The following is an 18,859-nucleotide window of genomic DNA, read 5'->3' on the forward strand; positions in this document are numbered from 1 at the left end:
ATCTTAGTATTCTCAGTGGCAATAGAGTTCTTAGCTCCCCAACACCCACCAGGTGCTACCTATTACCCTAATCTACCTTCAGCAAAGAGACTTGTTACACTGGTTAAGCAAAATATATCCCCCACCTTGGTCTTCTCCTCTATTTTTCTAACTACTCACACGCGCTTCCCACCTTGCTCCTTGGCTGTAAATTTCCATTTGCCCAAGATGCATTCAGAGCAGCTGAATCTATGGGATTCAGGGAATCCCTGAATCAGCTGAATCTACTGGAGAAAGTAGTAGTCTTTCTCCCTTACTGCAAGCACCCATTATAGACCCTCTTGAATAAAGTTATTTGCTTCCTTCTCTTTAATAGGCGTCATAAATAATTTAACATAACCACAACCTGGAAACCACCCTGGTAAGTTCAGCATAGAACATAATTCAACACAGCGGTTAGACTAAAACTATAGACAATATTTTATCTCACAGACAGAATGCTGACTGCAAGAAACTGTACAAGAACACACTGATTTACAGATGAATGCCAGTCTACACTAAAAGAAGTTAGGAAACATGGGAGGTTAGTTATAATAAGGGGACACAAAGACACTGAAGTTTACTCTGAAAACAAAACAACCACCATGTGTCATAGAACAATTGTAATGTTAACATGTTAAACTGATTTGGTTCTTCTAACAAAATCTGTTATGTGGCATAGCTGCCAGCATCACCGCATGGTAACAGTGGTAATACTGATTTATCAGCCAAGAGAAAGGACCAAAAGTTGGAAACTGGGCACTTCTGCCATAGGTTACCTATTCTAATTATTGATTCTTCATTGATAGATGCAATACATGCTATATACGTCATTTAGATTTCTGTGATTTAAGATTAAAATTTTCTCTATATACATTCCTTAACACCATCTTTGTCATTTATTCAAATACTTAAAACTAAAAGAGGTCTTTCATAAATTAATTCTGCAGATAAGCAAGAAATCTCACAGTCAAACTCTTCATGGGAGAACACAAATTCATTTCTACCTCTCATTAAACCACAACTGACAGCAAAGATTGTATTCAACTCTTTATTTTAGTAAAATCAAAATAAACACAGCACATGCAGTGCTAGCATCTAAAACTAATACATTAAGCAATTACTAAACTTACAGTGACTTGAGGTTCAATGTCTACATTTGGCAAATTAAAATCCATTCTTTTTTACTGAAAATATTGCTGGCTGACAAAACTTAATGTAAGTCACTGATTATGGCAATACACAAAGATAACCACATGTTTGAGAAATAGGCCAGACACTAAAAAACAAACATATGGGACTAAATAGAACTCTATAGAATTTCTGAAAATGTGGACACTACATAAGTGTTTAGAAGTGTTTTAAGATAACAACATATCAAAACCTTGGCATGTTATAGCTTCAAGTTGCTAATTTTCTTTTACATTTTGTTAGAAAGTTAAAGCTATCTACATTGACAATGCTGGGTCTGCTTAGTTTGACTAAAAGTGTAGTGAGACCTAACATTAAAGCTCACACTAACCTGAAATTTATTATGTAACGTACGGTGACATTCAACATTCAAGTGCCAGTGTTTTTGTACTGTCTTTTGGTCAAGTTTCTTTAAACTTTCAAAGAATAACTTTAAGGCTTACAAAAATAAATATTTGTCAAAATGTTTCAATAAATACTACACAGACTAGCACTAGCAGCAAAGAAGTATCTAAAATCTGTCATGTGCAAAGAGTTTTCTTCCCAATTATCATTCTATGGTCCCAAATAAAATTTTAGAATCTAGTTCTAAAAAAATGTGTTCAACAATCTCCAAGAGACAAAATAAGATTGGAGTTTAAGAACATGCACAGGAGACATATATATATATATATATAAAAAATTCTCTTAATGTGCAATAAAATAAGTACTTTGTAAAAAATTTATGAGCAAAATGTACAAGAGTCTAAACCTATACTAATTGAAATAGCACCATAACAAATGACCTCAATACTGTCAAGTGCACCTACCTAATAGTTTTAGAACAAGGCACAATACACCTGAAAATCTATTATTGCACTTGTAAGAAATTTTTGCCTTCTTATGCCATTGTTAAGATTATGAAGATCACCATTTTCCAACCAGAGAATCAGTACCAATTCCAAGTGGCGGAGACAATTTTAGTTGGTGAATAATCTTTAGCCAAATTTAGCAGGAAACAACTGTAAAATACAATGGAAACCTATGCAACTAAAATATAACTGTACTATACAGAAAAAACAACTTGAGCAGTTTAGTACATATTTCTAACTCGTGTAATCACAAGGATTTGTTTGTTGTTATGCTGATTGACAAAGTCCACAAATGTAAGCCATTTAAACATTTCAACGCAGTGTAAAGAGAGTAAAGAAAATCTGCAATAAAATAAAAGCCTGCTGCATGATCCCTCCTGCTCATATCCTCTTGACCAAAAAACATCAACACTAGCATGCATTTAAGACCAAAATCCAAGCAGATCCATAAAAGGACTGGTCACTCGCATGGTCAACCATGCCACCATTTCAATTTTACTCATGGCAGGCATGAAAAAATCTAATTAGATGAAATTTTCACTAAATACTTTAAAATCAAATTTTCAAAATTTCAAACTTCTCCTGTGGTAACATATACCCAAGACTTGCCTAGCTTAGAATTAAGAGGAACTGTTACATTTACTTCCATTAACTTCAAGAATGCTTTGAAAAATGTATGGATGCATTCATACATGCAACCTTATCATGACTGGAATGGCTTATTTATAATCTATAAACACCTATCCAGGTTAGAATGAGCAAGTACAAATTTAAATAAGTACAGTTTGCCACATCAGAAGGTAATTCTGCTGTAAGGTATTTTTCTCCCCAATCTGCAAATATTAAGTCCTAATGCAAGTTACTGCTCAAGATTTCTTACTTTGTAATAGTTCTGAATTAACAATTCCTGTTAAATAAGTTGTATCACACCTGTGTGTCAAGGTGTGATCTTAGCCCAAATTTAGTGAATTTATTCCATGAATACAATTGAGAATGAGAGCATTACGGAGCCAACAAGACATCAAAATAATAAGCTGTCTATAAACTTAAAAGTCACAGTACATTAACAAACAAATGATCCTCAATCACAAAATTATAAATGCAGTTTGGGGTGGAAACAAGCAGAAGGGGAGTTAATCCAAACCATGGCAATTAAGTTTTCAAACCAATGGAGTTGTTGATTGTTCTTTTTCCTTCTTTTGGCTTTAAGCTTCCTTGAATTTTCAGGAGAATCACTGTGGGTAATGCACTACAAGATCTCCTTTCTACACAAAACAATCTGGCAAAGTTACATGTGGTTTCCACTGTAGCTTTTTTTAAGTGACTTGGTTGCAAAGCAGATTCAGTTGCCCCACCAGTCAACCCCCTGGGAGCTGTAATTTCCTCCATATCCTTCACTACTGTAGAAGCCTCCATAGCCACCTATCAAGAAATGTTAAAAAAAAAAAAAAAGACAAATTAGTCAGCCATATTTTCTTTTTTTGGTTTTTCTAGTAGTCTGATATAAGCCTAATAAAAAACACTGTATTATCTGGTTGTGTTCTTCACAAATAAAATTTCTCAAATTATGCTTTGAAACAGGGGGGAATCCCTTGCAAAAATTTATATAAAAGGGGGAAAATTACACTATTACCTCCACCAAATCCTCTGCTGCTGCCATGACCACCTCCACCACTGCGGCTGCTGCTTGCACGACCACTACTATAGCTAGAAGTGCCGGAACTGCTACTTTGTCGATAATCACGGGCACCAAATCCTCCACTGAATCTATATTACAAGGAAAAAAATATGATGGTTTTTAAGAACATAATTGAAATAAAATGACAATTTCCATGCATAAACTTTCCAATCCTCAACTTCAACTCATTTCCATGTGGCATCTTCCTCTGGCATTTACTTCACACTATCCTTTCTGAAAATGTCACTTGTACAGTAATGGCAGTGTTTTTAGTTAACCCTGGACAAATTCCTTTCCCAAATGATATTAATGACAAAGGTTTAAAACAACCCGTACCTCTTAGAACGGCCACGACTGCTACTCTTGTAGTGGTGTTCATAAGCCATATTTTCTAACCAAGATGGCACTTCTTGTTTGGCTTCAACAAGAAGATCCAACAAATCTTTTGTAATATTTATATTTCTTTCATTGAAAAATGAGGTGGCAAGACCTACAAGAATCCAAAAAAAGTAAATGAGGTCTAGAACATTAATCAGAAAACAAAAATATAAACAATACACAGTATTAAACTGTCCGACATCCAATGTCAACTTTCCCTTGAAAACAGGTTTTAGGATTTAAAATTCTGTGTCAACCATCAAGCAACCAAACACTTTACCAAGGTTTCCTACACGTCCTGTACGGCCAATCCGATGGACATATTCCTCAATATCACTTGGCAAATCAAAATTGATGACATGTTTCACATTCGAAATGTCTAGTCCTCTTGCTGCCACCTAAAAAAAGTAATTAAAAAAAAAAAAAAGTAATTTTTGTTAAAATAAGGCAATATTCAAAGATGTGTAATTGAAAAAAGAAAAAAAAAAAAGAGCAGAAAATATACGCACAGCAGTAGCCACTAGAATTGGGCTTTTTCCTGAGCGGAACTGATGAAGAGCTTCTTCTCTATCTCTCTGTGAGCGATCTCCGTGGATACTTGTACAAGCATATCCTTCATGGTATAAGAAATCCTCCAAAGAATCAGCCCCCTTTTTGGTCTCAACAAAAACTAAAGTCAGCGAATCCTTCCCTGAAAAATTATTGATAAAAAATATTTTATCTTTTCTTTATTAATAGCAACTTTGCATCATTGTTTGATCTAAATATTAATGTTTGTTACTTCTCTTTGCACTCAGAAGGAATGCACATGGAGATAATGAAAAAGCAGCTTTACATCCATGGTCAGAAGGGTGAGTAAACACAGGGTACAGGCTAAAGGTATTTTAATAGTCTATTATCTAGCAATATAATTACTCAAAATTTTACCTGTTGCATTTAAGAGGTCAAGTAGAAATGACCGTTTGTCTGCCTCTTCCACCCAAACTACTTTTTGTGTGATGTTCTCAGAGGTAGAGCCAACTCTACCTACGGCCAGAAAGATATATTCATCCAAGAAATCACGAGCAAGCATCTGAAAGAGGGAAGAAAGTCTTTACTTTTTTCCTATTTTAACTAACATTAACTGAAGATAACATCTAAACAAACGTTCTTTTTTCAAAAAAAAAAGGAACTACCTGAATTTCCTTAGGAAAAGTAGCACTAAACATCATGGTATGGCGAACACCCTTTGGTGGCATAGTGTCTTGTTCAACTATACGACGTATCTGAGGTTCAAATCCCATATCCAGCATCCTATCAGCTTCATCCAACACCAAGTATCTGTTATTAAAAAGACAGTTTAGAATTTGAGAAACTTAAGTTTAGAATTTGATAAGAAACTTAATTTTTCTTGTGCCTATACTGAACTATGCTAATATAGTCATTTTAACATGAGATTCAAATTTCACTATGTAAACCACATACAGATCACATAACCAATTAGCTGTTATTTGTTACAATGAACCAAGCAGATCAGCTATAATACTTTATAAAATACTACAAAACTGATAATTACTAATATACAAATTAATTATACCTCATATATAAAAATCAACTTACTTGCAGAAATCTAACCCAATCTTTCCTCTTTCCATCATATCCACCAGACGTCCTGGAGTGGCAACTAACAAGTGACATCCACGTTCTAAGTCTCGAATCTGTTGACCAATATCAGCACCACCATATACCACACAAGGACGAACTCGAGACCGGTATGAAAACTGCAAGCAATAATTTATTAGATGGTCATAAAAACTACACTAGAATCTATAAAAAAGTCAATAATCAGCAAAATGCATACTTACTTTCCTGGCTTCCTCATAGATCTGTACAGCCAACTCTCTTGTTGGAGCTAAAACCAAGGAGAGTGGATACTGTTTGCGGCGTCCATACCTTCCATTTTCCTAAGAATTAAGTACAATTTATAAATTAAGCTCAAAGATTCAAATCTTTTTTTAATCATTTCTAAAGTTCGTGACAATAAAATCCCCTCTGTAATTTAAGAACTGTATTTGAAAATGAACTTTTATTGACTTAACAGACTAATGAAAGAGAGTATATTTACTTGAAAGAAAAGTTCCAACAAATGATGACCAAAATTGTTCTAAGGAAAACCTTTTTGTTTTATAAACGAATCTCTACCTTCACAGCTTTCAAAGCCTCGCCTGGACCATCTGTATAAATCTGACTTAAGATGGGCAAAAGAAATGCTGCAGTTTTCCCAGACCCTGTTAAAAAAATAATGGCTTATTAAGTTTGAATAATAAAGAAAGTATTCTAAATACCCATTTAGCGAGAAAATTTTTTTTTACTTAATGCCTAGTTCTGTGACAAATGCATTTATACAACTAAGTGAAGAATGCTGAATGATTTGTGATCCATTTTTAACAGATCAACATATACTTTTTTGCAACAATTTTCAGAAGAACACAATTATCTTTATTTTTAAATTGGCATCAACTTCTACTTCAAAATTTTTTTGTTATTTGGCAGCTGGTAGAATGTCAGCAAACTTTCTTAAGATGAAAACTCTACTAGCAAAGGACATTGTAGGTCATTCTCTTACTTTGCAAAATAAAACCAATGGGTACTAACTGCTGCAAGAAAACATTACTTTAAAAAAAAAGTGTTGGTCTTGTCCCAAAGGCCAGTTACATATAAAAGAAGTCATCTACTGCTTAAAAAAAAAAAAACCAAAAAGTATAAAAAATGACAAATGATTTAAATTTATAATATTTACATATATACATCCATAAAAGTTCAGTACATAACCAAAGTTAAGATTTGTACTCTTTAACCTATGTCAAATTCTGATACAGGACTAAACAGTACTACAGCCCTCTCAGTCCCCAACTCATAAACCACTAAAGGGTAAGAGGCACCTTTTCCTTTCTCAGGATCACAGGCTCTTCCCTGACTATAAATTTCCTATCCCAATTATATTGCTAACTTTCCTTCCACTGACTTCATAATTTTCCCCTGCTCTGTACTCAGTTTGGAAAGTCAGCAAAATCAACTGGCTGACAATATTGCTATAAACTTCCCCAAGATGCCCTGATAAAAACCCTAGTTTTACCCAAAGGATTGAAAGACATAAAAGATATGCCCAGCTAATATTTCTCTCACTATAAAATCAACTTAAATTTAGGACACAGGCCTTTCTCTTTTTACAAAGCTAGTCCAGGTATTCTCCATTAATGAACTTACCTGTTTGGGCACAAGCCATCAGGTCTCTTTTTCCTTTAATAATGGGAATGGCATGTTTTTGCACTGGAGTAGGACGTGTATAACGAGTAAGCTCAATGTTTCCCATAATAATTTCTCCCATTGCAACATCGCTGAACTGTTAATAAAATTTAACCAGATTATCAAATAAATATATAAACTAGATAAAAATGCCTTAATGTTCTGTTGCACTTGTTTTATAGTAGCATTAGAATGGAATTTAATAGGTAAATGTCTAATTGTGATTAAATGTACAGCTGCTTTGGATTTTAGGTGAAAGTATCCAATTATTTGTAAGAAAATAGACTTCTGAAAGTCTAATATGCAATACAGTAGTTCTGAGGTTTTCTGTGTATTTGACATGTTTCCTATTTAAGGAGTTCTCAAAATGGTGACATTAGTCTCAGTCTCTCCTTTCTCATACATAACTCAGTGAAATTTTCAGCAGTAATTGTAAACAACAGTTAAAAAGTCAAATAAAATACTTACACTTTCAATGTGTGGAGGACAGTTACTGCCAGTTACCTCTACTGGTATATCATCATATTTCTCAAAGTTAATCCCAGTGTTTCCTCCAGAAAAGAGCTCCCTGAAATGAAATGATTGTTATATGTACGACGCTAGATGGCAAGTTTCCCACCAACATAAACATCAAAAACTTACTGCTCCAAGCGTTCACTTGGTGGAAGTGGTTTTGACCAATCATCATCATCCGACTTATCACACCACCGACTGTGTCCACTACGCTCAAATCTGCCAAAGCCAGTTCTGTCACCACGACTGCCAATACCTTCACAGTCATTCCGCCCACGATCATCAAACCTAAACAGCACAAGCAAACTGATTACAGAGTATGTCATTTAGACTATATCATATTATCACCTCTCCAAAAACACAGCTGTATGTTAGTAATTCAATTGTTGGTCACAAGTAACTTTCAAAGATTCCAGTAACTCAATATTGGCTAACTCATTTGTGAAATAAGATCTTCTAATTTAGCTATTAGTTATCTAATATCTAATGGTTATCTGTAATTTATACATATTTAATTAAAAAACAAAGGCATAACATTAATGTTAAGAAATATTTGGAGATATATATATACACATCAAGCAGCATATTCTTACTACTTTTAATTCCTGTTAAACAGACTAAAACTAGTAAAGACTTTTTAGAGTTAAAAATGAGTAACCAATATTTTGCTTAAAATCTAATCTATAGGGGGACTTCCCTAGTGGTTCAGAGATTAAGATTCTGTGTTTCCACTGCAGGGGACATGCAAAGATCCCAATATGCAGCATGGCAAAGCACAGAGGGGAGGGAAACCTACTAATCTATAATGGAAGAATAGTCTGTTAATGAAAAACAACAAATTAAATGTCACAGAAAGTACAAAGAATGAGAACACATAAAATTAAGAGTTGATTCCTGAAATGCTATGTTATGCACACTTACAGGATGACAATAATTTACCTTCCCCTTGATCCACTTCCTCGATCACTGAAGTAACTGGGTCTTCCTCTTGAATCTCGAGATCCAAAACTGCTGTAGGCATCCTTTTCTTTACTACAACTCCACCCTGAACCGTCTTTACCATAAAATCCTTCCAAAAAAAGTTAAGAGTAAGAAAAGGTGACTTACAATTTTCCTGTCTTTTCAAAGACAGAGTTTTCCTTTGTCTTATCCATGTGACTGACACCAAAGGGCACTGAAATTACTATCAAAACACTGGAAAAGAGAATCAAGGTTGAGAAGTGTTTTCACTAGCAAACAGAATTTTCCTATGTTAAATCCTCTTTTCCACTAAAAATTACTGTATTAAGCAAACCAACCTCATAGAAAAACAACAATCACTGAATGAATAACACCCGTGAGAAGATAAAAGTTGTGAAAGTATGCCAGTGAAAGTTTGGGCTCAAAGTTGACTAAAAGGAATAAGAAATTCACATGATGTAAAATTACATGAATGTTTCTGAAGTTAAGAAGTACTAATTTTTGAAAACAGAGAAGCATAGAAGAAAAATGTGTACACATTCCCAAAGTGACCTCATTCTCGCAGCTTTAATTTTCAAAGCAAAAAAAGTTGAATAACCACTTACCCTTAGATGCTTCCCTATTCCTTAAGTGAGGAGGTATATAGCGCCCTTCTATAAGAGAAAATGTAAAATTAAAAACTGATCAGATCCTCCAGACATAGCTGGTCCTAGGGATTTTCCTGTTCATCCAGTAGATTCTGTGTTCCCACTGTAGATGGTACATAGGTTAGCTCCCTGATCAGGAAATCAAGACCTCACATGCCTTGTGGCATGCCAAAACAAACAAAAAACAACTCATCCTAGAAAACACTTTAAAAACAGCTATTCTTTGAATTTAGTTACTTAGGGGAAAACCTCCTAAAACGAAATACATTTTAACAGCTACTATTATATAATTATTTTGAATGACATTGGTCTTTCAGAAAATTGTCACATGAAACAAGCTTTAACAAATCAGTTCAGTTCAGTTGCTCAGTCGTGGCCAACTCTTTGCAACCCCATGAACCGCAGCACGCCAGGCCTCCCTGTCCATCACCAGCTCCCAAACCCATGTCCATCAGGTCGGTCATGCATCCAGCCATCTCATCCTCTGTCGTCCCCTTCTCCTCCTGCCCCCAGTCCTTCCCAGCATTATATACAATAAAACAGGCTACTAGGAAAGACTGTATATATGCCCTAAGTCTGTTAACCAATTTCAATTCAGCTGTTCTGCTAAAACAAACATTTAACAATTTAAACAATGAGAACTGCAAAGGATAGATGATTTTAAGGAGGAACTGATAGGAAATCCAAATTAAAACGAAATCTCTAACTTTACTTGAGATTAAGTACTTCAAAACTGATGACAGAATTAAATCTTTAAAAAATTCATATAGTGACAAATAACATACCAATTAACCAGACTTGAAGAGGCCTTTCAGAGTGCACCAACTGCTGTCTTGGAAATCAAGGTACAAGCTGAGATATGCTGTCACAAACTTCCTGTCCCTATCTACTTATTCCTGTCCCTATCCACTTAACAGTGACATTAACTCTAACCAGTAGCAAAAACAATGCAGAAACACAGTTCTTTTCCCAAAATTTAACTTTTCAAATAAACTTTTAATAACATAATTAATATTTCAAGTTCTAATTACCATCTGCTGCTGCTGCTGCTAAGTTACTACAATTGTGTCCAATTCTGTGTGACCCCATAGACAGCAGCCTACCAGGCTTTGCAAGAGCACTGGAGTGGGTTGCCATTTCCTTCTCCAATGCATGAAAGTGAAAAGTGAAAGTGAAGTCTCTCAGTCATGTCTGACTCTTCGAGACCCCATGGACTGCAGCCTACCAGGCTCCTCTGCCCATGGGATTTTCCAGGCAAGAGTACTGGAGTGGGTTGTCATTGCCTTCTCTGAATTACCATCTAAGAATCAGTAAAGCCAGGTTCCATCAGAAAGGCTCAGTTTCTTCATGGGAAATGAGCAAAAGCCATAACATACAATTGCACAAGTTCCCTTTATTAGGTTTAACACAGTTCAAGTTCAGGTCAATTCAAAAGAGAGATCAACATGTCTTCACCTCTGTGTCCGAGAAGGATTTATACTGGGTATAAGAGGTTTTCTCAAAGTGTGAATATTAATTTTCTATGGCATGATTAAGAGTTCACACTGGAAAAGAACCAATTAGTCTCTTATTATCCAAACATGCCAAATTACTTTATAAATTTATATGGTTACAGAATGGTTTTTGAATTTAAAATTAGTATTATGAGATATTAACAGATTCTAAACAAATAAAAATTTTACTCACTGCTAGCTGTACTTCCTCCTCCACTCTGATTATTATCAGAATTTAGGTTTAGATCAGCCAACTAGAAGAAAAGAGGTATTAATAGTTCACATGCTGAAAAAAGGAAAAATCAAGCACAGACAGCATTACAAAAGACAAATTAGAAGTCCTAAATTCCAATCATACACTGTATCATTACAAGCTCTTATTTTTAACACCTTGTAGAGTCTACAAATTATGGCAAAGGCAAAAAGTAGGACTTGAATGCCAGGAAGTACACCAGTACAGATAGTTCAAATATATTCATCCAAAACAAGTTTTCCCCCAAAATAATTCTGCATAGTAAAATCAGCTCAGTCATCAAAAGTTACATTCTCAAAGTCACTTCTTTTCTGGGCAAGCTGAAGATTCCTTCTTTATTCCCTAAATACTACATAACTTAAAAACAAATATTTTAACATTATATTGCAGCAGTGTGCAACTTTTTAATTCAAATAAATTCATAAGGAGCAGCACCACCCATCACTTAGTGCACAATGTGACATTTATTACTGTTATCATGTAATATTTACCACATTGTGAAGGCAGTATTTATTATGTCATTTTATGATAAATGCAAAGAGACTGGGTAAATGACATTAAAAGTTTATACTAGAGAAGCACCTTTAATTTCACTTAAATATCTGTCCCTTTATACTGATGGATTTCAATACTGTAGAAAAGTTTCAGTTTATTGAGTTTCAGAAAAACTAACCAAGAAGTAAAAATAATGGAAAATCATACATGCCAGAATAAATTTTAAAAAGCACGAAAGATCAAGGAGCAATAGTGACACCTATCTGCTACAGGAAATGTGCTATATAATGTTTATACATACACACGTTAAAAGTTCAATAATAATATTACCAAACAACATGCATCATCAACAAAGGCATTACTTCTCCACATCGAATCTGGTTACTACTAAATTATAATGACCCAAGGAATAGTTTATGAACAGTTAAACGGTTTATTTTAAAAGTAAAAGTTAAATGTAAACGTTTCCCATGTACACAGAAAACACCACAAATGTGTCTGTATCAGATTTTCAACCTCTGCGCTCTTTAATCCATTAAACTACAGCTCAGCATACTGCATGAGTGAATATAATCGTAACATTAGAAAGAAAATACCCTTAAAGAAGCATCTATCAAATCCCACCAATTATATGCTACTTAGAAATAAAATTTGGGAGCAAGTAGTGTCAGGAGGCTCTGTTTAACGACTTACAAGACAGATATCTTGTGAAAGGTTTATGACCTAGGTCAATATCCAACACTAAACGTGAAAAACAAAAGTTCAGATAAGCTGCACACTTAAAAGAGTTAAAAACCCTTAAGTTTTTCTGACGGCAACGCGAGGATGAAATATATTTCTCAGAAATGCGAAACAAGTCTGTAAAATCACTCTTCTTAGATACCGTATGCTCTTCCGAATTCCGAACATCTCAAAGGAAAGCAATACACTGAGAACACGTCTTGACTGACATATTTAAATGTTTTCCACGTTAGGAACAAGAAAGCAATGTAACACGTAAAGTTTTTCCTGCTAATTGCCTCGTTCCTAGTTATTTTCTCTCAGATGAAACTTAAAAGACAAACGCTTAACCTTACGACACGTTCAACAAAGTACGACAACTCAAAAGCTTAACACCCTCAGGCTAAGGGCCATTCAGTGGGTTTTAAATAAAGGGAATACCGCAAATCTCTAACCTCCCGCCAGCTTCCCGATTCCACCACACGCAAATAGGAATGTACGTAAGCAAGCAGCGACCATTTCCTACTCCCCTTCCCACTATTCCCCTTCGGCGACTCTTGCGTCACAAAGCTTTCCATTCCGGAAACAGGACCTCATCACCTGGGGTACTCAGTTAAAGTACAGCGGGAAGAAACCCGGAGAGAAATAATAACAAAACTGCCGTTTTATTTTCTAAAAATAAAATCGTCCGCCAGGGTCCCACAAGCACAAACCATGCAAGCGTAGGGCTTCGGTGAGCGGAGCGCAGCGCTGAAAAGCAGTGCAACGAAACAACAGTGGCCGCCGCCATTGCTCCGAAATAAGGCCCAGTGCCCAACCCCCTTCCCAATTAATTCCGTACGCAAGCGACCGTACGCCTGTATACCAACGACACCTCTGTGCCTGAAATTAATGCCGTACAGCTAAAGCCAAGAATCTCAACAGAAAAAAGGGGGCCAATACCGCGTACCGCGTCACCACTAATCAGTCGATACTAGTACAAATACGCCGCTCCGAGATCGCGCGCACACACACAAAATCCGCCATTGCGAGGGGCCATGATACACTACGTAAACGAAGTCAGAGCACTACCAATTCGTTTCTTCCTCCATGCACCCCGCCCCCCCCCCCCCCGCCCCCGCCCCGCACCAATGCCTTAAGTCGGTCTTTCCCCTCGTTTGCTGTCAACCACAGCTAAATAAAGGAACCGGCAAAAGTAAGAGGAAGGTGGCACGTCAACACTGCTCCACAAATCAAATTAATCCCGAGAAAATGCCCACGGAGAAAGGAAAGGAACATTTTGACTCACCTGCTGATCCACCTCCTGCACGTTTTTCACCGCCTCATGACTCATGCCTGAAGAAAAGCGAGAACTCTCAGTCTCACACCGCTTGTCTAGCCTATCCGTATTTGAAACGACTCCCGCGGGAAACGGCTCACAGGTTGGCCTACCGGAAACAAACTCTCTTGAACGGCTTTACGCCAATACGTAACCGTGCGTCTGCCTCTCTGATCGAAGACCCCCCCCCCCCCCCGCGCAATTCCTCTAAATCTACCGTTATTTCTTTCTGGCCAAGTCGCGTTAGTTAAGTCATAATCTCGCGGGATCTTTTAGTCAATCCCGTTCGTCAAACGCTAATTTCTCGAGAGCTCCTGTTCGGCCCCCTCCCGGGGTGTTGGAATTTGACAGAACTAGCATCTCCCTCTTTCAACCACTTGGGGGTGGATTTAAACCTAACACCAGTATACCTCAATCCTCCTCACCCACTCCCCGCCATCATAGTTTCCCTGCTCCTTCTAAAGTTCTGCGATGCACTTGTTTTAGTTTCACGAATCTGAATTTCTGTAAAATGTCTCTGTTTCAAATACCCTCGCCCACCTTTAAGAAGCTTCCTTCCCAATGTCGAAACTATCAAAAAGCCCTGGATCCAAGAAGGTTGAGGATCACTTTACCGCAGGTGTCCAGCGTGTTGGTCATTGCGTACACTGGTCAACGATAACGAAAAGGCGAAAACAACAGGAGGCGGGCAGACGGCCTCAAAGGAGGGTGGATAGATACTAGGGGAAAGCGGGGTGGGGAGAGGAAGGAAACGGATAGGGAGGACCGCAGCACGTGTTGGCGTCCAGACTCTGCCAGGCTGCGGGGTCTTGGGCCAGACACCCAAGGCCCGTCCAGTTTACTGGCAATGACTGTGCCCTTCAAGTTTCTAATCTTCACGCGTCACACAGTGACGTAATAGTTGAACAATTATACGTTGAATGACCTGTTGATAACGCACCTTTGCGGGTTGCTGGTTTACCCCCTCCCTCACCGCGCAGATTCTGATTTTAAGTATTTTATTTTACTGGTCTAGGTTTCACTGGATCTAGGTCTGGTGACTAGTGCACTACTCCAAAAATCACAGGGTCCTGGAGGTTGATAATTATACTGTTGAGACCCAGAAGACTTAGGTCTCTTTGCGGCTGAACAGTTTAACTTTCTTTGCGGCTGAACGGGATAACTTTCACCACTTTCCTAAAAACAAATTTCCATTGCTTTGTGTGACAAAACGTTAAACGTTTGGTAGGTCTCCTACTAGTAGTGTTCAAAAAACTATATAGACAAAATATTTGCCACACAAAACACTTTTCTGGATTTTCTGTTTCAAAATGGAAATATTCAAGATTGTTGAAACAATTTGCTTTATTGCTTTGTCAATTTGTAGGTATAAGATAAATCAGCCTTCCTTATAGCCAGTGTTTTGTGATAGTGTTGCAAGAAGGGGGATCCCTTTCAGGACTCAAGACTGGGCTCTTGTGTAACACTCCATTATGAGTTGTTTGAGGAGACGCAGGTGCTGACAAGGCAAGAGGCTTTAGTGCTAAGAGGCACCCCCGTGATGAATAGCAAAATAAGGGAATCCAGGACAACTGCTCTAATGAGTGGCATACAATCTTGAGTTTTATGGTGGTGGGTTAGTTTCTGGGTTGTCTCTGGCCAATCATTGAGATTCCGGGTCCTTCCTAGTGGCACGTGCATCACCCATCAAGATGGGAGTCTAGTGAGAAGGACTCTGGGAGGTGGCAGGGCACATGGCATCTCCTTCTGACCTTTCCTGAATTCTTCCACTTGGTGGTCACATATTAGTTCCATGGTCCTTACAAGGACCTCCTGTTTTAAAATAACTCATATAAATGGATACAATGGTGCCAGGCCAGGGTGGGCAGTTTCAGTGTGTATCCCCTGACAGTTAAACCCTGAGGGACTCAAGACACTTCTTGGGGCCTGGGACAGAGGACCCGTCCTGTTGGGTGTAGGCATCAGTTCAGTTCAGTCGCTCAGTCATGTCTGACTCTTTACAACTCCATTAATCGCTGCATGCCAGGCTTCCCTGTCCATCACCAACTCCTGGAGTTTACTCAAACTCAGTCCTGGCTAACTGAACAGAAATCTCCTTCTACCTGACATCAGTCAAGTTATTCTGTGCCTGAAATCAGCAAATCTGAAACCTATAACAACCAATTTGGCCTAAAACTGTTGGACCCTGTCACAAACAATATGGACAGGGGCCAAACAGGAAGCCAAACAAGATGGTGTTCACCAGATCCAGGAAAGCAAAATTTGTGATGAAGTAGGTAGGACGTATGGCTTTCTTATGATTTTGGGTGGTGGTAAGGTTGTGGTGACGGAGTGGTGCTCCAAGAAACTGCTCAGTGTGAAGTTATCATCCTTCACCTGGATGAGAACCCCAATTTTTCAGACCATAAAGATATCAATATACATATTCTTTGAGTAGGAACCTGGCTTGGAGAATTTTAAGTGTAACTTTATTAGTATGTGAGATGAGAGCAATTGTGCTGTAGTTTGAGCATTGTTTGCATTGCTTTTCTTTGTGATGGGAATGAAAACTGACATTTTCCAGTCCTGTGGCCACTGCTGAGTTTTCCAAATTTGTTGGCATATTGAGTATAGCACTTTCACAGCATCATCTTTCAGGATTTGAAATAGCTCAACTGGAACTCCATCACCTCCATGAGCTATGTTTGTAGTGATGCTTCCTTAAGGCACACTTGACTTCACATTCCAGTATGTCTTCCAGGAGTCAGCTCTTCGAATCAGGTGTCCAAAATACTGGAGCTTCACCTTTAACATCAGTCCTTGCAATGAACACCCAGGACCGATTTCCCTTAGGATGGACTGGTTGGATCTCCTTGCAGTCCAAGGGACTCTCAAGAATCTTCTACAACACCACAGTTCAAAAGCATCAATTCTGCGCTCAGCCCTCTTTATAGTGTAACTCGCATATCTATACAAGACCACTGGAAAAACCATAGCCTTGACTAGATGGACCTTTGTTGGCAAAGTAATGTCTCTGTTTTTTAATATGCTGTCTAGTTTGGATATAACTTTCCTTCCAAGGAGTAAGCGTCTTTTAATTTCATGGCTGCAATCACCATCTTCAGTGATTTTTGAGCCCTCCAAAATAGTCAGCCACTGTTGCCCCATCTATTTGCCATGAAGTGATGGGGCCAGATGCCATGTCATATTCCCACTCTTTTTTTCCAACCCTCCAGGCCCCTCTGTCCATGGGATTTCCCAGGCAAGAATACTGGAGTGGATCCCATTCCAGGGATCCAGTGACCCCTGGAATCCAGTGATCCACTGATCCAACCCGAATCTCCTGCATTGCAGGCATTTTTTTTTTTTAACCACTGCGTCACCAAGAAAATCCCGTTTGCTGTTTAGGAAAATAGTTTTCATAAAATGAACTTTATTGATAAAGTTAAGAATGAAATAAATATAAATAGCATGTTATGACTGTCTTGAATGGTTTTATTTTAATCATAAAAAATCAATAGACATATGTAAAAAATGTGGGTCTGGGCTCCAGTGTCAAGGACTGCACAATTTCATCATAATAAAAGGAATAATGGATGTATTAACTACAAATTAGTGCTCCCAGAGACTGAACTACAACTTTTTGCCATAATGCAAGGATTGGGATCATGAAATTAATTCCTGAAAATATACTACAATCTAAAGACATGTTCCACTAGATTCCCTGGAGCACAGAGTGCCTAACTCTACCGTGAACTCCCTCAGATGTGCCAAAGGTCAACAGCTGTAGCAGCATAGGTTTCAATCTCCACAGAGACAGATGGCAAATGCCCTGGTTCTCTTTTATACTTTAGTAAAACTTTATTATACAAAAGTTCTGAGTGATCTAGCCTCGTCACTGGCCCTGGATTGAATTCTTCTCCTCCAGAGGCCAAGAGTCCCGGCATCTTTCATGGTTCAGCAACAACCTTTCATGTTGGGCACATGTCCAGGATACTTCAGAACAAGGTAAGGACACTTGGGAGCTCTAGTTCTCTGTTCTCGTAGAAAACATGTCTTCTGCTGTACTCTATGGTGTGTTTGTGTGAATGAATAACACACTCTGCATGAAGCAAGGAAGGAGCCCTGCTCTGCTGTTTTGAGGTGCCTCATGACTGATGGCAGCCCCTCAAAGGGGAGCCTTGTAAGGGGTTTATACCAACCTGCCAATGCCAAGAGAGACCCAACTCCCTGTGAGGGTAGCGGCCAGAAATTGGCAAAACGTGTGGACTGAACTCTTTCTCGGCCAAACTTTCCAGTCTCTGACCATTTCACAACTGCTTGGGAATTAGAACTACTAACCTAATCTATTGGATCATAGACTTTCAAGGGACTTGTGATCTACGCTGTTACTGTGTACTGTTACTTAGGTCTTAAACTTGGATTGCTAGTCAGGAAGTGCCCAACCTTGCTTGGAGTCAAAAGTTCGGAAGCAAGATGGAGCTCTAGAGCCAAGAGCATCGCTCAGGTGAAAGGTTACTCCGGAAGCACAGCAGACTTCTTCCTTTGGTAATGCTAGCTCTTAGTGGAGCAGAAGAGTCTCTCCACTGGGTTTTGTCCTAACTCTTTAGATACTCTTTCTGTGGAATCTGTGGGAATGAACTGGAAGCACTGGGCCTAATAACTTGAGGACAAAATCACTTTTTCCTCACTAGTCAGCCCTTCACCATCCCTTTTTTTTTTTTTTTCCTTCACCATCTCTTTTGCTATCACTTATACTGGTGTGGTGATGCTTGGAAGGAACATGTCAGTTTTATGTTCATACCAGTCTTATTGTGGTCAGAAATATACTCTCAGGGTCGTACACAGGCAGTCAGGTGATGAATGTTTCCCCCAGCAGTCTTAGCTTGGGAGGCATCCCAGAAGGTTAAACTGATTGCATCCCGGTGGCATCAAAGGCAAGCAAGGTTGTAATGGTGAGGATCTGGACATCAGTCTGGGATGCCATCAGATCTACTCCTGTTGCATTTCCACCCCACCTCAGTGGCTGGGTGATTGCATTGGTAAGGGACAGACTGAGTCTGACCAGAGAAGGAAAGCT

The 18,859-nt window shown here is 38.2% G+C and overlaps 1 protein-coding gene across 3 annotated transcripts; it reads right to left on the reverse strand.

The window, feature by feature from the left end:
* Window positions 1-1,055: 1,055 nt before the first annotated feature.
* Window positions 1,056-13,997, reverse strand: LOC122435072 (ATP-dependent RNA helicase DDX3X-like). Of its 3 annotated transcripts, none has more exons than XM_043458954.1 (17): window positions 13,771-13,997; window positions 11,208-11,268; window positions 9,480-9,524; window positions 8,854-8,983; window positions 8,044-8,202; window positions 7,870-7,969; window positions 7,363-7,498; window positions 6,298-6,383; window positions 5,961-6,059; window positions 5,716-5,876; window positions 5,292-5,436; window positions 5,044-5,188; window positions 4,626-4,807; window positions 4,397-4,514; window positions 4,075-4,228; window positions 3,694-3,827; window positions 1,056-3,482 (listed from the first exon to the last, which is right to left on the reverse strand). In XM_043458954.1, exons 1-17 carry the CDS (start codon window positions 13,813-13,815, stop codon window positions 3,403-3,405), a joined length of 1,980 nt encoding a protein of 659 aa, XP_043314889.1. In that variant the 5' UTR covers window positions 13,816-13,997; the 3' UTR covers window positions 1,056-3,402. The 3 variants fall into 3 exon arrangements, with proteins under 3 accessions (XP_043314889.1, XP_043314888.1, XP_043314890.1); XM_043458953.1 differs by having other exon boundaries at window positions 9,480-9,527; window positions 13,771-13,996; XM_043458955.1 differs by lacking the exons at window positions 8,854-8,983; window positions 9,480-9,524; window positions 11,208-11,268; window positions 13,771-13,997 and adding an exon at window positions 9,022-9,456 and having other exon boundaries at window positions 8,044-8,220.
* Between the last annotated feature and the right edge of the window lie 4,862 nt (window positions 13,998-18,859).

The sequence above is a fragment of the Cervus canadensis genome, chromosome X (assembly GCF_019320065.1).
Source record: "Cervus canadensis isolate Bull #8, Minnesota chromosome X, ASM1932006v1, whole genome shotgun sequence".
NCBI lineage: Eukaryota > Metazoa > Chordata > Mammalia > Artiodactyla > Cervidae > Cervus > Cervus canadensis.